Genomic DNA, 24,231 nt, shown 5'->3' on the forward strand with positions numbered 1-24,231 from the left:
TTGGATTATAGGAACAGGATCTTCCTCATTAGACATCTTAAAGTCCAGGCTTGGAACGTCTGACCTCTGCTTGTGTTGCCCCAACAAGGGGTTGGGCTAGATGGCCCCCCACCCCGACCCCAATGGGAATCTCTGGGCAGCCCCCAACTGTCATCTCGGTGCTACCCTTCCCAACCCTTGCCCCCATCCCAAGGCGCTTGGAACCGGGAACAACACTGTGATGGTTTTTGGGTTACAAAACCTTCTGCTCGTTTCACCCAAGAGGGACGGGCTCTGTTCTCCTGATTTGGGGACAGGCAACCTGCTGCCCAGCACGGCTGCTTCTGGGAGCGCCTGTGGCTTCTGGGTCTTGGAACCTCCTTCCGCCAAGGCCCAGAAGCCACGGCGCTCCAAGGAACAGCCCTCCTGGCCATAGACCCTGCTCCACTGCCTTGGGAAGAGAGGCCTCGAAGCGCAGGGGAGCTGGAGCTGTGGGCGTCTGCCACCCGCCCCAGCCCCCCATCTTCGCCCCGCTCTCTTGCGCCGTCCCTGATGACCCTCGGCCCGGCTTTCTCCTCCCGCCCCAATTCAGCACGATGCCCTCGGAGGCTGTTCCAAAATAGCTGAGCCCGATGCCTTTCCCTTTTATAGCCAGGTCCCTATTGTACAACCCGGTATGTGCGATGGGCAGTGGGGAGGGGGCTTTGGGCAGGGGGTGGAGGCCAATTGACACCGGTGTGACCTTCGGGGCGAGGAGGGGGATAAAGACCTCGGCCAGGGGAGCGTCCCGCGCTCTGCCTTCTGCCCCTTGAGGAGGACGTACCAGCCTCGCTTGGGTTCACCCGCCTCTCCAGCACCATGCCCCCCAAGAAGCCCGAGCCGAAAAAAGTCGAGCCTAAGAAAGAAGAACCAAAGCCCGCCCCGAAGCCGGCCCCCCCTCCTGAACCAGTGCACAAGGAAGTGGAGTTTAACCCGGCGAACATCAAAGTAAGTGCCCTTTTTTTTCCAGTTTCTGTAGCCCTAAAGACCTGGTTTGGCTGGGGGTCCTAAGGAGATGCTGAAGCAACCCTGACGTGGCTTGCCGGAGGAATATTTCTGTGGGTGATGCCTGTTTGGTGGTGGAGGGAAGAGGGTCTCTCCACCTCTGCGTTTCAGGACGGCAGTGCCTGCTTCTGGATTCCGGCACTGGGCAGGGGGTTGGGCTGGATGGTCTCGAGGGAGCCCTCCGACTCCCAGATTCTTGGCTCGCAGCCGTGGCCCATCCACGGAGCATTCTCTTGCCTTGCTTCAAGTCTGCTTAGGGTTTGCTTTGCCATGAATGCTGGAGCGCCCGTTGCTGATCGTCCCCTTCCAATTTCCCACCCTGCTATGGAAAGTCCGCCTGGGGGAAGGAATCCTGCATTTTATATTAAGCCGTCCCATATTTTGCAAACATCCAATTTGTGGAAATGAATCTTTCGCCAAATTAAATGAATCCCAATCAAACCCTTTGGGTGACTGCTTATGCATTATAAAAAGCGAGAGAGAGAAAATCACCGAGGTTTTTAAAAAGGCGGAAGACGCAGCTTGGCATCAAATTTGCCTATTCTCACACGCCCATAAATTGCACAAGCCCATCGACTTCGGTTAAGAAGCCGAGCTGATCCTGGTTTTAATGCCAGCCAATCTGATGCTGGGCTGGTCCTACCGCGAAGCAGAGAGAGAAATTTGCAGCCCCAAGCCAGCGCGGTCTGCACCTCCTAAAAAAATCTGCCAACAGAGGGATAGAAGGCAGGGCCGTGCGCCCTTTGAGAAGCCTTGGAAGTCCGCAGGAGCGTCCGCTGGGGTCTGTGAATGTCAAAAAAGTCAAGATGGCAGCTACAGGCACACCATGGGGGGGGCATTTTAACTCATTTGCAAAGTGCGCCACTCTGACCTTCGATGGACTTTTTTTGAATCCGGGCAGCGATTGAGGAGGCTTCTGCGCCCATTTGGAAGCCCTTGGATTTCATTGATTTCCTGCATCACATCCACACAATTTGATTTAATTCAGAGCAGTGTTTCTCAACCTTGGCGACTCGAAGATGGGTGGACTTCAACTCCCAGAATTCCCCAGCCAGCCATGCTGGCTGGTGAATTCTGGGAGTTGAAGTCCACCCATCTTTGAGTCGCCAAGGTTGAGAAACACTGATCCAGTGTTGAATTGGCTGGATTTGAAGCAGTTTGGAGCTTCCTAAAGGCTCTGGTTTCCCGTGGGGGATCAGGGAGAATCCAGCTTCTGCCCCCCGCAAATCTTCCCCCATTAAATCAACCTGGCCGCTCTTTCAAACGTCAAATCGTTCCAAATGATTTAGCAAACATCCCTTTTTCTGAAGCTCCAGGACAGTGTTGTCTTCTGGAGCAACCAGTTAAGAGCACGCCCAACCTGATGCTCGGATAAGGGACTTTGCAGACCTTCTCCCCGTGCCTCATTTGCTCTCCAAACAGCTGCCGTCTAAAAATCCGCTCAACGATCAATATTTATTTTACAGCCCAAAGGCCCCAGAACAAGCTGCAAATAGGATCTAGACTTGACGTTGAATAAAACCATTTAACAAGTAAAATATTTAATAACTTCATTCATAATGATACACTTCAAGGCCCCACTCGTTACTTAAACCTTGCCTTTCTAAGCCATCGTTAAAAATCTGGCTGTTGCCGCTGGGATCTCAGGATTTTCATCTGCGAGTAAAATTTTCACCTCCTCGGAAAAAATCCCTTCCTGGTTTAGATTTTAAAACAGGCCAGATGACGTCCTGCCGAAGACTCTGATAAAATTCATAATACAATAAAATATGATCCCCTGTTTCGGGGTCGGTGTCATTGCAGGGACAAAATCTTTGAGAGGTGGGAATTTTTTGAAATCGACCATATTGCCTCTTTGATTAAAATCCACTCAAGGTGGTCCCTCTAGAGCCAGACCCACCTATTGATAAGGCCTGTGTGCGCTGGGTGCGCTGTCGAGATATACAGAACCGGATTAGCTTTTTAATAGCATTATTATTTGCTTAGTTTCTGCATGAGTTGCGCAGGGAAGAACAAACACCACGCGGTACGATCCGCTGAAGCCGGGAATAGAAAAGATTATATCCTCGAAGGGCTTCTTTGCCCTTGAATTTCTCTTCTTCTTTCTCGGGTAATCTCCACCCCAATTCATGTCACTTGGAAGACAAAAAAATATTCCTAAAAGAGTGGCCTTTTTCTATGAACAAACCTTAATCCGCAGCGTAGCACAGGGTTTTTCTACTCCATGAAGACTTTTCTCTAATAAAACATTCTAGATTGCATTGGCCAGCTGCTTTGTCAAATTCAGCAAGAATTTGCAAAGTTCGCTGGATTTCAAATGAGCGGGGGGGGGGGTAGTCTTCAGGACAGGTCAAAAAAGTCAAGAAGGTAACCACAACCGTGCCATAAAGCCTTGGTCTTTTTAATGTGCATGTAAGGAAAAGGTGGGGTTTTCACTGCATTGTTATGGCTGCCATACTGACTTTTTTGACTCCCTGTGGGCACCCCTGGGAGTGAGGTAAAGGCTTGGTCATGCAAAAGTCAGTCCATTTCCTTTCAAATGCAAATGAAAGACGTTTCTCCCCCTCTTCCTATTTGACACATTGGCAAAGATTGTCTGGGGTGCGTGTGTATGTGTGTGTCTGGCTATGTGTGTGCCACACACACGTGTCTGCCTGAAAAACTTCCAGGCCATTCTGTTTGCACTATCCCAAGACTGGGAGAAATGATGGTTATGCTTTGGCTAAAATGAGGGACTGGAAATCAGGCTTGCAAATATTACAAAGTTCTTTTTACTTGCTCTCTCCTTCACTTCAAACCCTGCCGGTTCCATATTCCGCCAGCACAGCTATAAATCTGCTATTAGCAAGACAGCCAGCAAGGTTTTGGGAATACTTGGGCTAGGGCCATAAATCTAATCGCGCCGAGATTTATTTCCCCCCTTTTCCTGCTGCCTTCAGATCCTTTGAGAACCCTTTTCATTTTATCTGTTCCGTCTCCACGGCTCTTCCGAAGCAAGAAGCCCAGCTGGACCCTCCTTCTCTTCCATGGAAGAGGCAATTTCGGAGCGGCCTTGCCCTTCCCTTTCCCCCCAGTTATTTTGGCTTTCTGCCGGTTAAAGGATGATCTCCCTTCTTGCCTTCCCCAAATCCCAGAAAATAGGACAGATGCCCATTTCTTGCCCACCATGAAAAGCTGCTTTGATTTGCAGAAAAGGCTCTGAGATCTTAAGGAGGATTGGATGGAACTTGTAAGACCGTCGCCAAGAGATTGCTAGGAAGTGTTGCCCGGTCTGGGCATCTACCTGGCTAACATCTGCCCTATCCTATGCCTTCTTTCTCTACTCTTCCCATGCATTGGAGACAGAGTATACATTCTTTAGGGAAGAGACTCCCCCCCCCCACTTAATTCCCTCTACTTGTAACGCCCAGCTGAGTGCCAGTCTCCAGATCGCTCTAGCTTCAACATCAAAGCAGAAGACCCGGTGGCTGCAGGATGGGGAAGAACTGGGGAGGGTGGAATAAAATGCTGCAAGTCAGGCTGGGCAGAAACCTCTCAATTTCCTTTCCTTGCCAAAGAGGCTTCCGTTTTTCTGCTTTATGCCCAGGCTGCTTGAGAATTTCTTTCCAACTTCTCCGAGAGGGTGGGGGTGAGGGAGCTGAACACGCTTCATTATTGGCAGAAGCAAAGAGCAATGGCTGGGGTTGCTCCAGGCTTCAGATCTCCCCGGCTCCCCACATGACCCCCATCCAGAAATTTTCTGGATCTCCTTCTCCTTTTTAGTAATGTTTTTAATTAAGGTTTTATGTATTTATATATTTTATGTTTTTAATGTTTGTTGTCAATCGCCCAGAGTTCCCCCAATGGGGGGAGATGGGCGGCTGAAAAATCCAATAAATAAATAAATAAATAAATAAATAAAATTTCCTTGGGATTCCGTAGAAGTTTGGAAAAAAGAAGGAAGTGCCAGATAAACGACTATGCAGTAAAAGATTGCACGCACATGCACACACGTGTGTGCATGCACTTTGGCCATCCCATCCTTCATAAGTGCTTGGAAGCTGCAACCCACCCAGGAGAATTGCATTGACATTTTCTTCTCCTTTGAAAGACGCATCCAGAGCAAATTCTCTTTCATCAAATGGGACGGGGATGGTGGGGGGAAAAAATGCGGAAGGATCATCCCGGATGGCCCTAATTGCAAAGCAGAAGGCTCCAAATGGTCTTAAATTCTAAATTTCTCATAATTTCAACATCCAGTATGGGGAAAGTACATTGTGTATCAGTGACAGTAGAGCAGAGGATTGAGTTAAATCCCCTAAACCAGTGTTTCTCGACCTTGGCCACTTGAAGAGGGGTGGACTTCAACTCCCAGAATTCCCCAGCCGGTATGTGTTTCTCAACCTTGGCCACTTGAAGAGGGGTGGACTTCAACTCCCAGAATTCCCCAGCCAGCAAGGCTGGCTGAGGAATTCTGGGAGTTGAAGTCCACCCGTCTTCAAGTGGCCAAGGTCGAGAAACACTGCTTTAAGCCTAAAGAGTCTTATTTCCCCTTAAATATTCTTTGGGGAGATGAACAAGCAAGTTTATTAGAATTCAAGCAATTTGCCTAAAAAGTAGGAAGCTCTTTCTTCTCCAGGTTTCTCTTTTTCCAGACATCCATGAAACTGAGCTGTCTGTAAGGGACCAGATCTTGAGGTCCTGGTTAGGAGCCTTCTACGCAGGGCAGTTGTGCACAATTCCGTGCTGGGATTAGGAGCCAAGGGAGCGAAACTAAAATTGCCAGTGTTGTCCATCTCTGGTGGGTCTGCATCTGGAATTCTGCCAGCCGGTTTGGCTTCCCTGTTGGAAAAAAGGAGGAATTAAAGGAGAAGGAGGGGAAGGAACTCCAATATCTTCTGTAGGGAAAAAAAAGGCTGGGATATTTGGGATTTTTAGGTTGGGGAAAAGGGAATATGGGCAAGGTATGGTAGGGAAAGACGGCAGGATGTTTTTCTCCCTGTCTCAAAGCAGTAGGACCAGGCATGGTCTGATGAAGCTAATGGGATGCAGACAGATGAAAGCATGATTAACCTGTGAGATTCGTTGCCACCAGAGATGGTGATGACCACGATGGCCTTAAAAGCCCTCAGATAAATTCATGCAGGACAGGTCTATCCAAGGCTTGTGGCCTTGAAGACTCCATGGGACCTCCAGGTGGGGGCCCACCTTTCTCCAAAACCTGGTTGCAGAGGGACAGAGATGGGAGAGGGAGAGGTCCCCAGCTTGCCAGCAGCCAAAGATAGCTGATTGTGCACGGTCCGAAACTAAACGTTGGACTAAAATTAGCTTTGGCCTGATCCAGTGGCGTTCCTCGTATAGTCTGGTTTGGCTGGGAACGCCAGCTTCGCTTCCTCTAGCGGCGAACGGGGGTGACCCGGGTCAACAGAAATTGGGCCAAATGCGGTTCGACAGGAGGTAGAAACCTTCTCCTTCTGAGAAAAGCGGAGGGTGGCGAGAGCAAACCCAAGCAATTTCCCCCCTGCATGAAAAAAGCAGCCCCAAACCGCGGGGTCTCAGGCCTGTTGGGTCACAGCATTTGTAGGGAATCGGAACCACGGTTAGAGACCGAAAATATCCTGCCGCGATTTGCCTCAAGCTTCCCGGGTTCACTGCTGGGTGTGCCGACGCTTGTTCGGGTTCCCGCGTTGTCATTCGGCGCGATGTCAGAAGGGTCCAGCAGGTTTTGAGGCCTCCAGGAAGGCGAAGGAAGGAATCCTGAGAATGATTTAGATGGCTGAAATATTCGGGCTATTCCAATGCTAATTACGGAGAGCCAACGTGGTTTTTCCCTGGCGTATCCACGTTAAAAAGTCAATTTTCTGAGTAAAGAACACAAGCAAAGCAGGCTAATTGGTCAAAAGATCTATTTTTAAAATAGGTATTTACGGTTGGATGGCTGGCCCCATTTTCTTTTCAGAACTTAAGGCAGCTTGTACAGGATCACCCTCCATTTTATCTCCCCAACAACAACCCTGTGAGGGAGGCCCAAGGTCCCCCCCAAGGAGCTCCATGGCTGAGCGGGACTAGAACCTGGGTCTTCTTGCTCCTAATCCAGCATTTTCACCTGGTGGCTTTACCAACCCCTGCCACTGACACAGAGAGCCAGTGGTGCGTCGTGGTTAAAACACTGGGCTTGAAAGAGGAAGGTTCAGCTTCACCTCCTTATTCTCACCTGGACCTAATCAGGTGCACAGCCCAACCTACCTCGCAGGGTTGTTAAGGGGATGAAATAAGGGCAGCGTAAAAGGAGAGGCATGTTTTGTGCTGTCAGAGAGACCAGGGCAGGGGGTAGGTGGGCAAAAGTCAAGATGGGTGGCCACAACCACATGATCAAAGCCCCACCCTGTTGTGGCCACCATCTTGACTTTTTTGACTTCCCTGCAGACAGTTGGCAGGGAGTTTTTTTGCTATGGGCAAGAGAAGGAAATTCCACGCTCCACGTCTCTGCTAAGCCAGCCTGCCCGAGAGCTGGGAAGCGATGCCCTGCCCGTTTTGGTCTTCCCGGGATGGCACCTTTGTGGCCTCCCTGGTGCTGGACGTGCCACCTGTTTAGCAACTCCGCCTCCTTCTGGCTCTGCCTGGCCAAAAATCAGCTTGCAAGAATAGCAGCGAAAATGGCCCTTGGCATGGAGGGGAAGGGCAGGCTGCCTGGCGGCTCCCTTGGTGCCAGTTTAGGGCCTCCATTAGGACTCTGTTTCTGCCCGGGCTGGAAGGGGCAGCCTGGCAGCGAGGGGGCACAGGCTCAAAGCACCCAGCCACCGCAGGGCCTTGTCCTTTCTTCTTCTGCCCATTTACCTGACTCCGCTTGGTTTACCTTGACCTTTGTCCCTGTCCAAAATAGAATCATTTCTTTATTAAGAGAAGAAAGGTCACCGCATTTTCTCCACCGCTGCGCCCCCCCAGCACCGTCTCCTGTTTCCCGTTGCAGCTGTCACCTCTTTGTCTTGATAAAAGGGGGGGGGGAGAAACAGGGATGCTTTTGTTTGGCTTTGAGAAAGGGAAGAGAAGGGAGGGAGGGAGGGAGGAAGGAGGGAAGGGAAGGAGTCAGCAAGAAGAAGGGGAAGGAAGGAAGGAAGGAAGGAAGGAAGGAAGGAAGGAAGGAAGGAAGGAAGGAAGGAAGGAGGGAAGGGAGGAAGGGGAGGAAGGGAAGGAAGGGAAGGAAGGGAAGGAAGGGAGGAAGGAAGGAAGGAAGGAAGGAAGGAAGGAAGGAAGGAAGGAAGGAAGGAAGGAAGGAAGGAAGGAAGGAAGGAAGGAAGGAAGGAAGGAAGGAAGGAAGGAAGGAAGGAAGGAAGGAAGGAAGGAAGGGAAGGAAGGGAAGGGAAGGAAGGAAGGGAAGGGAAGGGAAGGGAAGGGAAGGGAAGGGAAGGGAAGGAGTCAGCAAGAAGAAGGGAAAGGAAGGAAGGGAGGGAGGGAGGGAAGGGAAGGGAAGGGAAGGGAAGGGAAGGAGTCAGCAAGAAGAAGGGAAAGGAAGGAAGGAAGGAAGGAAGGGGAAGGGAAGGAAGGGAAGGGAAGGGAAGGAGTCAGCAAGAAGAAGGGAAAGGAAGGAAGGGAGGGAGGGAGGGAGGGAGGGAAGGGAAGGGAAGGGAAGGGAAGGGAAGGGAAGGGAAGACCCCCCAATCCCCCCAGTGTCTATCAAGCCCATTGGAAAACCTTTGCTTTGCTTTTGCAGCCTGGGGTGTGGGGGGAGGCATCTAAACTAGGTCATACCCAGTTCAAATTGAGCATCAGGACGGGGGGGGGGGGGCAGCACAGGACCACATGCTCAGACAGCTCCCTGCAGCCAGAAGGGCCATTCCTCCTCCTGCCCAGCTCTTTGGCAAGTGGGGGCGGGGGGAGAGCACCCCACCTCCTGCTTCCGGGCTGGCCTGCCCGGGCACCATTCTCGAATCCGTGCTGCTGCCTCTTCGCCCTTCCCGCGGGTGGCTCCCAGGTCCCAAGAGGCTGCGCAGCAAAGCCTCTCTTCTCGGGAGGAAAAAGCACCGCCTGGTTCTTCAGCACTGGAGCAAAGCAGATGAATAAGACCCCCAAGGGCGTTTCAAGGAGACCCCCAAGGAGAAGATGTTACTATCAAAGTGTTTTTTTGGGGGGGGGTTGCAGTGGGGAAGTTTTAAGGGTAAGGCTGTTTGGCTCCTTCTTTTAACTAAAAGCATGGGGGGGAAATCACGTTGCTTAAAATCAGCGAGGCAATCCGGGGGTATCATCAGAAATGTTTGGGAAGATTTCTGGGGCAATTCCTCTGAAGTCGCTTTTCTGAATTAAACCATCTGCTGAAGAGATCGGACCACGACACACCAAATGAACTCGGCTTGTGGTCCACGATAAGCCACAAAAATGGAGTCAGGGCTTCGACAGACCGACCTTGCAAACGTAGGAATGCTGCCCGTAAAAAAAAGAGAGAGAGAGATCAAGGCTTGGAATGCCCTCCATCTTGACTTTTTTGACCCTCTCCCCACCTGTCTGGCAGAAAATATTGCTCCCCAGCCCTCCCTCTGGTGTAGAAAGCATTTGCTGGCAGTTGGAAAAAAAATTACCGAGTCAGTTGGAGATACGCTCGTTTGGGGCACAAACAATGCATAATGCATAATGCAGTGTTTCTCAACCGTGGCGACAAGTTGAAGTCCACCCGTCTTCAAGTTGCCACGGTTGAGAAACACTGGTTTAGGGGATTTAACTCAATCCTCTGCTGCTGTATGCAATGTACTTTCCCCATACTGGATGTTGAAATTAGAATTTAAGACAATTTGGAGCCTTCTCCTTTGCAATTTGCGCCATTCTGGATTCTTCTGCACGGCAGGCTGGGGAATTCTGGGAGTTGAAGTCCACACATCTTCAAGTGGCCAAGATTGGGAAACATTGCATTATGCGCCCAGGTTTAATGAGACTTACACATTCGATAAAAGGGAACGCATCCAGAAACCAGATTGATTGGGGGAGCAGGTATGCAAACACTCATGTTGTTCATACTCCAAAAGAGCGTATCTCTGCTATTTTGGCTTTAAATAGAGCAATAATTAGAGAACTATCATGTTCCTCCAAACCAAATGAGTATTCAATGGTCCAAGGTCTCCAACTGATTTGGTAATTTTTTTTATTTTAGTGCAATAAAAGACCTATTTTTCCCTGGTGGACAAAAATAGGCAAACCCTTCGTAAGTTTTCCAGCTCTGGACAGCTCAAAGAAAAATTGAAAAATTCAGCTAGCCTTCCACCGGAGTGACTTCTACCAGAGGTTCAGAAACTGGGCCATGTGCATTTTGGCCCCCCAACAGCTAAACCTGGCCTACCTGCAGAGTTCCCCCCATCTTTGAAGGGACTGCACCAGCCCAAGGTTAGGAAAACCCCCATGAAGGGATCCCAAAGTTAGAAGACATCTGCCAAAGAAGAGATGCTCTGCAGATCAAAATTCTGCAAAATTCTTTTCTCGGGGCGGCGTGACTTTTTCTGACGCAGACAGGCCTTTACTGCTTTCTTTATTAAGTGTAGATTCCTGGAAAGACCCACAAGAGAGAAATGATGATTGAGGGAATTCCTGGGTAATTCAATTTTATCCTGTTTAGCATCCAGGGGCCACTAATGCATGACTAATTCTGTTGGCCTCTTCTTCCAACTCTTGTGTTTACAGTCAATTCAAGGAGTTCTTGGTGATAATTCTGTAGCCAGAGGAGGCTGGAGACGTGAACTTTTTTAAAAGCTGTGCTACGGAGTCAAGTTGGAATGCATTGGCCAGGCTAGTTTGCAAAACAATTAAGTTTGGAGGATTCAGCTAAATCAGTGCTTCTCAAACCTGGCCACTTTAAGACATGTGGACTTCAACTCCCAGAATTCCCCAGCTAGCTCTTCCTTATGCTGGCTGGGGGATTCTGGGAGTTGAAGTCCATATGTCTTAAAGTGGCCAGGTTTGAGGAGCATTATGCTAAATCAGTGTTGTCCAAACTTGGCCACTTTAAGATGAGTGGACTTCAACTCCCAGAATTCCCCAGCCAGCATAAGGAAGAGCTGGCTGGGGAATTCTGGGAGTTGGTCCATTCATCTTAAAGTGGCCAAGTTTGGACAACACTGTGCTAAATCATGACTCTTCCTCACTTCATACTTGGAACATCTAGAATCCCATGGATCTGGGTCTCCAAGAGCATGTCAACATGATGGCACCATTTTTCTTTTCCTCATGGAAGGGATCCAGAGGACTAGCTCCTTGGAAGAAAGACAGACCCACGCTGGTGGGAATCTTGTTCAAGGCCACGCATTTTGACGCTGCATCCATGGCTGAGAAGGCGAACTTCACTCTTCCAGCACGTGTGACCAGGAGTATCTACAGAGGGTGTGTGTGTGTGTGAAGAAAGTCCAGTTGGAAGCCAGAACTGCATGGTTGAGGCCCCACCGCTTTTTCATGTGTATGGTATGGGAAAAAGGAAGCTGGGCTTTGACCGTGCGGTCATGGGGGCCAACTTGACTTTCCTGACCTCTCCCGTGGATGCTCCTGCGCAGATGTGCTGGAAGGGGTGTCCATGAGTGGGGGTGGGGGTGCAGATGGCCCATATGATGTCATCACACCAAAGCTGGGACTTGTTAGGGCTATGTTATGGCAGCAATGGATGGGTGTCCTCACCGTGGGAGGCTCAGCATACGGGCATCTTCGCCCTGTGGCAGATGCCACGGTGTGGGGGTTGGTTTCAAATCACTGAATCAGAGAATGGAAAGGATTTTAAAGCGGACCTTGAGGATGGTGTCAGAGAGCTATTAAGGGGCAAAGAAAGATCAGTTGCTTAAGCCCCCTTAAGCAATTGATCTTTCTTTACCCTTTAATAGCTTGGAGAAGGGGTTGCCCAGCCCAGAGGTAAAAGGAAGCACGAGGAAGAAACTCCAGACAACCCGGCCTTGAGTTGGTTCAGCATAAGACAGGACAGGCAGAAACTGGGGAGGCTTCCAAGGTTAGTGCCAGCCCTTTGAAGTAGGCCAGGTCCAGAAGCAGACATGGCAGGTCCTGGGATGCTCTTTGTTGTAGCAAAGCAGAGTAACAGAATCTTAGACACTGAAACTAGGACTAAAGAAACACTCCTGCAGGAGAAACGCAGCACATTCTAATCCTAATTTTCATGGGCAGGTTTTTGTCTTGTTTTGTTTAATGCACAATTGAGAAATAAAGCACCGCTGGCTTGGACAGGAACCCCAGGAATATCCTGAGCCAAGAGGTGGAGCTTTGGAAAGATCCAGTGGAGGAGCAAAACTGTTCTGGGGGGAGAGCCTGGGGCAAGCAGCTGCCCGAGGCGGAAATGGAGAAACGCCTCTTTTGGGTTGAGGTTCCGTAAGGGTTTGGTTGGGCGCTGTAAGGTAGGAACAAGCGGATCACCGGGTGAGGCCAGAGCCAAGACCCTCCATTCTGTTCTCCTCTCGCTCCCCTTTCCTCTTTCCTCTTTCCCCTTTCCCCTTTCCCCTTTCCCCTTTCCCCTTTCCCCTTTCCCCTTTCCCCTTTCCTTCCTTCCTTCCTTCCTTCCTTCCTTCCTTCCTTCCTTCCTTCCTTCCTATTTCTTTTCTCCTTCTTTCCTTCTTTCCTTCCTTTCCCCTCTCCTTCCGTCCTTCCTATTTCTTGTCTCCTTCCGTCCTTCCTTCCGTCCTTCCTTCTTTCCTTCCTTCCTTCCTTCCTTCCTTCCATTTCTTTTCTCCTTCCTTCCTTCCTTCCTTCCTTCCTTCCTTCCTTCCTTCCTTCCTTCCTTCCTATTTCTTTTCTCCTTCCTTCCTTCCTTCCTTCCTTCCTTCCTTCCTTCCTTCCTTCCTTCCTTCCTTTCCCCTCTCCTTCCTTCCTTCCTATTTCTTTTCTCCTTCCTTCCTTCCTTCCTTCCTTCCTTCCTTCCTTCCTTCCTATTTCTTTTCTCCTTCTTTCCTTCTTTCCTTCCTTTCCCCTCTCCTTCCTTCCTTCCTATTTCTTTTCTCCTTCCTTCCTTCCTTCCTTCCTTCCTTCCTTCCTTCCTTCCTTCCTTCCATCCATCCTTCCTAATTCTTTTCTCCATCTTTCCTTCCTTCCTTCCTTCCTTCCTTCCTTCCTTCCTTCCTATTTCTTTCTCCTTCCTTCCTTCCTTCCTTCCTTCCTTCCTTCCTTCCTTCCTTCCTTCCTTCCTTCCTTTCCCTCTCCTTCCTTCCTTCCTATTTCTTTTCTCCTTCCTTCCTTCCTTCCTTCCTTCCTTCCTTCCTTCCTTCCTTCCTTCCTTCCTATTTCTTTTCTCCTTCTTTCCTTCTTTCCTTCCTTTCCCTCTCCTTCCTTCCTTCCTTCCTATTTCTTTTCTCCTTCCTTCCTTCCTTCCTTCCTTCCTTCCTTCCTTCCTTCCTTCCTTCCTTCCTTCCTTCCATTCCTATTTCTTTCTCCTTCCTTCCTTCCTTCCTTCCTTCCATTCCATTCCATTCCATTCCATTCCATTCCATTCCTTCCATTCCTTTCCCTCTCCATTCCTTCCTTCCTATTTCTTTTCTCCTTCATTCCTTCCATTCCATTCCATTCCTTCCTTCCTTCCTTCCTTCCTTCCATTCCATTCCTATTTCTTTTCATTCCTTCCTTCCTTCCTTCCTTCCTTCCTTCCATTCCTTCCTTCCTTCCTATTTCTTTCTCCTTCCTTCCTTCCTTCCTTCCTTCCTTCCTTCCTTCCTTCCTTCCTTCCTTCCTTCCTTCCTATTTCTTTTCTCCTTCTTTCCTTCTTTCCTTCCTTTCCTCTCCTTCCTTCCTTCCTATTTCTTTTCTCCTTCCTTCCTTCCTTCCTTCCTTCCTTCCTTCCTTCCCTCCCTCCCTCCCTCCCTGTTCCTTCCTCTTCCTTCCTTCTTCTTCTTCCTCTTCCTCTTCCTCTCCCTCCCTCCCTCCCCTCTTCCTTCTGCCTTCCTCCTTCTTCCTTCTTCTTTTTTCTTCTTTCTTCTGATCAGTGGAGGGGGAAACTGAGATTAAGGCAAGGGATAATTTTAAACCTAGGATGGCAGATGGCCCATCCCTGACTTCAGGCATATAAATTTAGAAAATGGCTAAGAAGAAGGTGGGGGGGAATGTACCCTTTTTGGGGCTGGGGGGAGGAAACTGGCCAAGATGTTTTTGAAAAAACAGCCACCCCCACCAAGTTGGAATTGCTGTTTCTGCAGAGAAAAGCCAAAAAAAAAAAAAAAAGAGAGAGAGATATCAGTTTGTTAAGGAGGCTATTGGAGAACCTGGAACAGATTTCTGAAGTCCATTAGCAAGAGAACAGGCGGTTTGTAAAATGTTTTACATTTCTGGTTGTGGATCTTGCCAGAAACTCATCTAATTTCTCCAGAAAGGCTGTAATTCTCCTTTCCTGCTGCTTAATGTAATTTCCCCAAGCCGTAGAACAGGGTGGAGACCGATTCTCATTAAAACTGAGGTTATCCTCTTACAGACAAAGGCGCTGCACCAGCTTGATCCAGAACTCCAAAGTACAAGACTTGCAAACATTTAGGGAGTGGATCTCCAGGAAAATGTTGTAAAGAAACGCTGGTTCTGGGAACAGAAGCATCTTATTTTGTTTGCCAGGTGTTGTTCCGGGCGTCTTTCCAGCCAGAACTCACCATTTGTTTTTCAAGTGTGTTTCTGAAACATGAAACTTGCTACTGTCTACTCATCTGTTTATTGCTGCAAGATTTATAGTCCTAAACCCGGTGTTCCATCTTGCAGAGTAAACTTAGAGAAGTGGGTTCTAAAAATAAATGGCAATGAACAAGAAGAAATATGTAACACACAACTGTCGAACTGGCACAGAATGCATGCCTTGTAATGAAGATGTTGCGTGAATTTGACGGGCTTCCCGTTTCATGGCAGCCGGGAATGACCTCTCTCTCTCTCTCTCTCTCTCTCTCTCTCTTTTCTTCTTCTTTCAGTTGGAATTCAATCATGATCAGATCGCAGGTAAGTTGCCGTTTCTTCTTCCACCTGTAACAAGGGTGTTTCTGCTGACAGCCATAGTTGCTCATTCATTCCAGGAGTTCAGGGCCAGTGGGCATTTTGTAGGACAAATTCTTGACCTGAGCATTTTTCACTCAAAAAGCAAAACCAAAAAAGAGAGCTTATGGAAAGGCAAGGGTTAGTATGCAGTTGCATGGTAAGAAGAAAGTGGAGTTCATGGAAGCGAACTAGATTTTTATTCAAGCAAGGACCAGCATCTCATTGAGTCACCATGGATTGTCCACCAGAAAGATGCTTAATTCAATTCTCAGTTGTTGGGAGGGTTAAGAGGGTTTGTTTTACTTGAAGGGTATTCTCTGCCCCTTCTTTGGTTGAAGGATCATATACGTATCCTTTCCGCTGGTTGGAGATCAGCTGACCATCACAGCTGTAGGATCAGCTGACCGTACACTGGCCAGTGGTGGAAACCTGAGGGGGGTCACCCTACCAAGCCTTGTCCGACAGGTCAAAGGCCAAGCGGGCATTAATGCAGGGAAGAGAATGCTGGTGGACCACCAGAAGTTCAACCTGAAACCCTACAGAGGTAGGACTATCTAAAAAGACTGTCCCTGCAAAAGGGAGCAGGTAGGGAGAAGTTGCAGAGGAGAAGATTGCCTCTGAAAACCCGGACGTGCAAACGATGAAGAAGGAATGCAAGCATCTTAGGGACGGGACTTCTGCTATACGTACAACAAAATTGTTTCAATCTGATATACAAATCAATCCACAGTGTCCATCTGTTGAACATGCCTGTCACATCAATCCAGGGGCAGACCTTGCTGCTCTCCCCCAGATTTGACTGGTAAAACCCAACCTAATCCAACCAGAAGAGCTCCTTTCCATCTGTTCTTTCTCTATGTTGGAAAATATTGGCATGAAACTCTCCCTTCCCCGTTACTTAAATTCGGAGCTTATGTGTTGCATTTATGCAGGCCTCCTGACAATTCATGGTTTCTCCAGCACGTGCATCATTCTTCTCAGAGAAAGGCATTGAAAGATTGGATTCCTGAGAGCAACTGACCTTTTTCTTCCTCCCTCCTTGACATTTTGATTTCAGCATCAGACCTAGTAGATGTCTAAAGCTTGCCAACCTAGGAAAAATCAATTCATGCCATTCTGAATTCTTCATTATTATTCTTCATACATAATTCTTCATACATTATTCAGATGAGCACAAATGCACTGCAGCAACCCGGAACAACAGAAAAAGGAAACAGATACAACATCTTCCAACAAAATGGATCCCCATACTACTTTACCAAAAAGGGCCTACCACTCAACCCGCTACAGCACAACCAACACAAGTTATGAAAAGGATCACACTGCCATACATCAGAAACGTCTCAGAAACAGCCAACAGACTATTACAACCGCTTGGCATCTCTGTAGCACTCAAACCAACTCAAGCCCTCCAAAACATCTTAAGCAAACCTAAAGACCCAGTGGCCCAAGCAGAAAAAACAAGGGTCCTCTACAACAGACGGTGTCAGGACTGTAACAGCCACTATGTGGGACAGATGGGCAGAAGACTGGCAGAGCGCATCCATGAGCACCAACCAGCAGTCAGAAGACACAATGAAAACTCCTTAATCTCGCAACACATGGACAGACCCACCACAGTTTCAGCTGGGAAACTGAAAGCATCTTAGACCAAGCCAAATCCAAAAATACTAGGGAATTCCTGGAAGCCTGGCATTCAGAGAAATCAGCCATCAGTAGATACATAAAGATAAACCACATTGACACACCATTCAAAAGAGGCCATAAAAAAGCTAAGAAGGAAGCAAAAAGACCGGAACGCATCCTCTCCAGCAGCCAACAGCCAGATAAGCAGGGATTAACCCCAGACAAACAATCAAGCAGAAAACAACACCCTAATCAAGGGACTACCAAGGAGAAAACCTCTCCCCCACCCACACTGGCAGGGCAAGCTACTGAATATAAGCACGCAGCAAACCCCACACTCCTTCGCACTGATGATGTTCCCTAGGGGGATAATGAAATGTCTGCAAGCCAACCACCAAGCTCAGAGAGCACCAAGGACTCCACAATTCTGACTTCTACCATGCTGGGAAAAATCTGTGTTTTCTTGGAACGCCTACGCAAAGTCAGCATCGACAGAGCCTGAATGATTTTTTAGATTAATTTACATGAACGGTTTATTCTTTTGTTTTAATCCCATTTTCCCTCCAGAGTGCTCAAAGGCCTGCAGGTTCTTCTCCATTTAATCTCTGCACCAATTCTGTTAGGTAGAGATGCTGAGAAACAGTCCCCAATCCCCAAATTGGTTGGGTTTAGCTCTCTGCTGAAACATCCTCCTGTAGCTGCTCTAACACAGGGTTCCTCAACCTCGGCAACTTTAAGACGGGTGGACTTCAACTCCCAGAATTCCCCAGCTGGTTCCCAGAATTCCCCAGCTGCCGAGGTTGAGGAACCCTGCTCTAACAGGAAAAAGGTTCAACTCAACAAGGGTCCCTGGGATCTGTCTATGGTCCTGTTTTTTTCTGTGCTTTCAACTGTTAAGTGTCTTCTTTGTTGATATTGCAAACTATTTTTCAACTTTATCTGCTTGGATCAGACGTCATTATTTTGACTCAGCGACTTGACTTCATTTGATCAAAGGCAACTCGCTTCTATTGGAAGGACTGATAATGAAGCTCAAGCTCAGATACTTTGGTCACCTAAGGCGAAGAGAGATCTCTTTGGAGAAGACCCTGATGCTGGGAAAGATTGAAGGCAAAAGGAGAAGAGGACGGCAGAGGATGAGATGGTTAGAGAGCATCACTGAAGCAATGAGCATGAAACTGAGCAAACTCAGGGAGGCAGTGAAGGACAGGAAGGCCTGGCGCGATGTGGCTCATGGGGTCACGAAGAGTCGGACACGACTTAACGACTGAACAACAACAACAACTCGCTTCTCCCGTGCATCTCAAGTGCCCTCAAAGTCGCCTGTCCCTGAAGTCCATCCTCAAGGCATTACTTGCTTTGGGGTAATGGAAATGGAGTCAGGCAGAGAGCTTGGATCAAATTGATCTACGGATGAGTAGCTTCCAGTGTAAATCAATATAGTGGGATGAACAGTAATGGGAGGGGGTAATTTTAGACTCCTGAGCTCGTGGTCTTATTGAGACAACGTTTTGATAGCAAAACCCTAGAAGCATTCTGCAAGTCTGGCTGGAAACAAGCTTATTCGATTCAATCCTTTGCAAGGTTTTATCAGCCACATGTAACTGGAATGCATTGTCTCCTGACATCGGTGTTTTCCAGAATTGCATGGGGTGGTTTGCAATTCTCAAAACACACATCCCTGTACCCTTGAAGACAAAGCTGTTGTGACAAGTGCACAAAGAATTGTGTTTCGTCAGGCCAATATGGCTGGTGGAGAGACGTTCCTGAAAACATGGACCCATTTCTGTGATTTTATTCTGTGCGAGAGTTGTAAAATGAAACTGGGATGGGGTTGAACCCAGCACATCGCTGGAAAAACGAGCGGGAAAATTAAGACGATAACTACTTGATAGAAAGAAGGGTAGAAGGTATAATTGGATGTTTTCCTTGCTTTCTCCCTTTATCTTATTTTTATCCTTGGTTTGGTTTGGTTTGTACATTTTTATTACATTGAAAAATTCATATATATATATATATATATATATATTATTGGCCCAAGTTTCTCATTTTTTCTTCGTCTCTATAGAGATATCTAGATATATATAAAGGAAAAAAAATGAGATATATAGAAATATATAAAGAAAAAATGAGAAACTTGGGCCAATAATAAAGTTGACTCGTCCCTCCCTTGCTTGGCCTTCCAAAGCGTAATTGTGCCCACAGCAGAAAGGCATCCTTAGGGTTGGAAATTGGGTGGGAATCGCCACCTTATTTAGAACCTCTTGCTTAGGAAAGGGTGGGACGATTGCTCGGGAGAGAAAATATACGCCTAAAAAGGTTCCTGGATCTGGCATTTGAGCTTACTTTTCTGCTTCCAAACAATCACCACTGTGTTGGCTCAGAAGCGGTGGGGCAAGGATTCATCCTGCGTGAACTCAGGGGCAACGTGGTCCTTGCTGACCAGGGTTGTCATTAACGAAGGTTCAGAAGAGAGCAAAGAGGAAGGAGCCAGTTGTCTGTTTGGTTGTGAAACAACAGATTTTGAATCTTGGTGTCTCTCTAGACCTGTGTTTCTCAACCTTGGCAACTTTAAGATGTCTGGACTTCAATTCCCAGAATTCCCCAGCCAGCTGTGCTGGCTGGGGAATTCTGGGAGTTGAAGTCCAGGCACCTTAAAGTTGCCAAGGTTGAGAAACACTGACCTAGACATGGAGAGAAGCTGAATCAGGTGGCCACTGTGGTGTAAACTCTGCGCAGGGGCACTGCACTGAAAAGGCTAGGATTTCAATTTGTATTTTAAAAAACAGCCATTTTCAGTACAGTGAAACGAAGCTCCATCACCTCTGAGTCAAGCTCAGCCCCTGGGACTTCATGGACACCTCATTCTTGATAACAGAAATGGGCTTAACCCTCTCTCTTCTGAAAGATCTTTTTCAACTTCCCAGTTCTAGCTGATAGCTTTGGGGGTCCCTGATTGCTTCCTGTTGAGGGAGGAACTAGGCCCCTCCTTTTACAGGGCCAGAAAACTCCTTTTTTAAAGAAAGAAAATGCAGCAATCGTTGCTTGTTGACACCTATCCATTGCACAGCTTGTCTTTTAAATGGACTTTTGCTCAGGAGAAAAATAAATGTGAGTCTGACCTGAAGGCTGATCCAGTGGAAACAGAATGCCCCAAATGAGCCTGTAAAGGAATCAGAGGAAAGAAATTATTGAAAATTGGAGGCATCTTCCTTCCTTCTCCTTCTCCTTCTCCTTCTCCTTCTCCTTCTCCTTCTCCTTCTCCTTCTCCTTCTCCTTCTCCTTCTCCTTCTCCTTCTCCTCCTTGTCTATCTTCTCCTTCTCCTCCTTGTCTATCATCCTCCTCCATCTCCTTCTCCTTCTCCTTCTCCTCCTTGTCTATCTTATCCTTCTCCATCTCCTTCTCCGTCTCCTTGTCTATCTTCTCCTTCTCCTTCTCCTCCTTGTCTATCATCCTTCTCCATCTCCTTCTCCTTCTCCTCCTTGTCTATCTTATCCTTCTCCGTCTCCTTCTCCGTCTCCTTCTCCTCCTTGTCTATCTTCTCCTTCTCCTTCTCCTCCTTGTCTATCTTCTCCGTCTCCTTTTCCGTCTCCTTCACCTCCTTCTCCTTCTCCTCCTTGTCTATCTTATCCTTCTCTGTCTCCTTCTCCTTCTCTGTCTCCTTCTCCTCCTTGTCTATCTTCTCCTTCTCCTTCTCCTCCTTCTTCTCCTTCTCCTTCTCCTTCTCCTTCTCCTTCTCCTTCTCCTTCTCCTTCTCCTTCTCCTTCTCCTCCTTCTCCTTCTCCTTCTCCTTCTCCTCCTTGTCTATCTGCTCCTTCCTTCCTTCCTTCCTTCCTTCCTTCCTTCCTTCCTTCCTTCCTTCCTTCCTTCCTTCCTTCCTTCCTTCCTTCCTTCCATCCTTCCACACAGTTGCAAATACATAGCTGGATAATTAATGGCTGCATTCCTGCAATACCTTTAATCTAATTATCGAAGCCTCCACCACTGATTTATTTACCTCTTCCACATGCCATCATACTTCAAATATGACTCCGGGGGGCTTTATCCAGAAAGCCATAAAACAGCTCACGTAGCTGCTGAGGAGAGCTTTTTTAGATGCTCTTGTTGTTGGGAGATACGCAGGACAACATCATTTTGGAATTTGATTTAGTGCAGTTCAATCCTGTAACCTTCTGGGAGTCTGTCAAGCACGTGAAAGTGCAAAACTAGAGCAAACTGATTAACAAATTGGAGAAGAACAAAGGGAAGTAACCTGTTAGAAACAGCACCTGCTGGTGCCCCACCCTGAGTGACAAATATATAAAAAGTGCTCCTCAAAGTGCCATCAACTTTCTGGGCTTCTGAAGTGATCTCCAGATGAATAGCAACCAAAACATGGGGGGTGGGGGGAGCTATTTTGAAGGAGGGGGATGCAGCAGAGAAACACGGCCCCATCCCTCACTTCTCAGATGGGGGGCCTTCTGCACCCCCTCCCAAAATGAATGCCCAAGATGGGCTCTTTCTTTATTTGAAAGAGACCGTCTTGGAGATACTGGATGAAAACCAGCACTTTGAAGTGCGCCTACAGGGAGCCAATGCGGGGGCCACAAAACTGGTCTTACATGGCAGGAACAGCTCTTTCCCACCCACCAACGAAACACCATAATGTGGATTAGTGGCAGCTTCCGGAGACAGGCAGAAAGTTTTACTTTCCACCAATCAATAAACTACAGATAAGAGCACCGATCCACAGCAAGACCTGTTTTTTCCTTCAAAGGCTTTGCCTGAGATTTAGAATGATGCGTTTTGCAGGGCTCCAAATCTTCACAGATAAAGAAGAGCTTCTGCTTCAGAAAGACGTTCCATCTTCATCGATAGCAAAGAGGACCATGAATGGAGGGAGCTCCACCTTACGGATCTATCACGCTTCTCTCCATTCTCTCTCATCCTCCAATCCCAGAGAGGACCAAACCCATCTCTGTACAACTTTGCGGAAAACTCGCAGGGGGAGATGGCAGATCTCTTTCGAATCCTTCACTTGGACCTTCTAATTATGTCTAGGAGGGCCTAGACCTGATTGCCCTTGCCACTTACGAGGGGATTGCCTACAGACGTAGACCTTGCATGGACAAGTATAATGAAACATGGGCCTCATTATAAATCTATTATGGGCCTCATTATAAATCTATTAGAAATAGATATGTACTCGAATAATGTTTGTATTAGATAAGCATATATAGAATTGCAACTGTTTATTGTTATAATGGCATATTAACACTTTTTTTCTCTTTGGTTTTTTCCCCACTTTTTTGTAAAAGCACTTTTTATGTGTTTTTTTCCCTCTTCTTTTTGGAATTAAAATATTAATAAATAAATAAATAAATAGATAGGTAGATAGATAAATAAATAACTAAATAAATAAAGGTATCTTAAAATTAGAACACCAAGTATTTCACTTGGAATCCTTGGTGTGCAAAACACAGAGTCTTCCAATCAGCAACGTTTTCTTCCAATCATCAAAGGAATAATTCTGTTTTTTAAAAAAATGTCTAGTCAGGGCCTTTCGAAATGCCACTGAACTTTGCAATTCTTTAATCCCAAAGGTTTTGTTTTATATATATCTTGTATTTTGTATATGTATACGTATATGTATATATTTATATAAAATTTGTATAAAATATATAGTTGGTATATTTTGTTTTTAGATTATTTATTTTTTTAATGTTGATTCTTATATTTTTATAATGAGTGTTTATATATGTGTTGTTTTTTTTGGATCATCGCATGCTACCCAGAGTCACTTTCTGTGACGTGGGTGGCCATACAAATTTGATTAGTAAAATTAGATATAGATGTAGATTTCTCTATCTGAAATTTGCACAGAGGTCTGTTGCTCTGCTCTGGACTGTGTCGAAAGCTAATTCCTGAGATGGCTTTTCCCGTTAAAGTCCCACATTTCTGGGTTATACAAATCATATAACAAACGGGGTGACCTCTCCTTTTCTAACTGTAGCAGTTCCTCCGGGAAGTCCAAATGAGCTGGAATGAAAACATATCTAATAACGAGATCAACAGCAAAGTTTTTCAAAGTTTCCTCATTGGAAAACCAAAACCAGATCAGAAGGGTCGGTCAAGATGTAATTGAAGGATCTTTTAAAAACGAGTTCAAAAACATGTGGAATATTTACCCCCATTCATTTCTCATTATCTTTTGTCTCCTCCTTCACCCTTCTTATCTCCTCCTACAGTGTTTCTCAACCTTGGCAACTTGAAGATGTGTGGACTTCAACTCCCAGAATTCCCCAGCCAGCTGTGCTGGCTGGGGAATTCTGGGGATTGAAGTCCACACATCTTCAAGCTGCCAAGGTTGAGAAACACTGTCCTACTATCTCCCCAGATTTTAAACTGTAAGCTCCTTGGAGCAAAAAATCAACTTTTTCAACTCTAGATATGTCCATATTACTTTGCAAACAAGGTCATGCGACAAAGCACAAATTTTTCTTATGGTTTTTTTTTTCTTACTGTCTTCAGAATTTAGGGAGGTCTTCGAACTCTTCGACAGAACTCCAAAGGGTGAACTGAAAATCACTTACGCGCAGTGCGGAGACGTCTTACGGTCATGCGGACAGAATCCCACCCAGGCAGACGTCCACAAGGTCCTTGGCCGCCCGAAACCAGACGGTTAGAACCTTCTCCACTGTGTTGCGTGATGGCAATTTTGCAAAATGAGTGTTGTTTTCAGAGCTGACTGAACCATTTTTCTATAATTGCATGAGACATTTTCCCTCTGTGTCTCACCATCATGCACGGTTTCACTGTCTTGATTTCCGTGTTTCTCCCATCAACTTAGCTAAATATCTGCCTAGGAGTTTTCACTCCCCTGTAATAAAAAGGACCAGAAATTCATTGTTGTTTTGTAATAATGGGCAAAAAAAATGGCCTTGTTCATCCTGCTTTAAATTCTGTATGAAATTTAAGAAGTTGAGATTAGATCTTCTGGATGAGGCCCACTTAGTCCAACCTTTTGTATCTTATGGAAGCCAACCAGATACCTCTGAGATGCTCCCAAGCAGGAGAGGGAGATCCATCCTTCTCTAACTGTTGTTCCCCTGAAACTGGTGATTGAAAGCATGGTGCCCCCAACCTTGAGGTAATATGGGGTCTCCAAGACTCATTGCCCTCAATAAGCCTGTCCTCCATCAATTTATCCAATCCCCCCTTTTTTAAAAATAACCACCCCAGGTGGCCATCACTTTCTTGTGACAATTCCACAGACTAATGATAATCTCCAGTATCATTCCCCCCAAACTTTGAAGAGATGGACATCATTTGATGCTTGCTTTCAAGCCTCTATAGTTTCTTCCTAGAATTTGGTGTTCCCCCATTGTCTCCCAAACCATTTTAGCTCACAACCTTCACCATGGCTTTCTGCTGTGAACTCCAGAGTTGGGACCTGATGACTAAGAAATGCTCTCTGTTGCTTCTGCAACTTCAATTGTTGGAGGACCCTGGCTGGTCCAACATGTAAGCCCCCATCTGCCTTGATGGCACCCTCAATGGCCATATCTGAAGAAACATGGCAATGGCTTGCCTGGTAAGGAATGAAATGCAATGTTTTGGTGAACCTTGTGGGTGAAAGAAATCTCTTCATCTTT

General features: G+C 46.9%; 1 protein-coding gene across 1 annotated transcript in view; it reads left to right on the plus strand.

The window, feature by feature from the left end:
- Positions 1-705: 705 nt before the first annotated feature.
- The window catches only part of MYL3 (myosin light chain 3), a 32,418-nt gene continuing 8,892 nt past the window's right edge, over positions 706-24,231 (plus strand). The window contains exons 1-3 of the mRNA XM_088150073.1: positions 706-966; positions 14,907-14,934; positions 23,108-23,257. Coding sequence (XP_088006199.1) covers positions 838-966; positions 14,907-14,934; positions 23,108-23,257 — 307 coding nt within the window. The 5' untranslated portion in view covers positions 706-837. The remainder of the gene's footprint in view (positions 967-14,906; positions 14,935-23,107; positions 23,258-24,231) is intronic.

Source organism: Python bivittatus, unplaced genomic scaffold, assembly GCF_059951505.1.
Source record: "Python bivittatus isolate LINGU-HERP-01145 unplaced genomic scaffold, Pbiv_v1 ctg000610_np1212, whole genome shotgun sequence".
NCBI classification, from domain to species: domain Eukaryota; kingdom Metazoa; phylum Chordata; class Lepidosauria; order Squamata; family Pythonidae; genus Python; species Python bivittatus.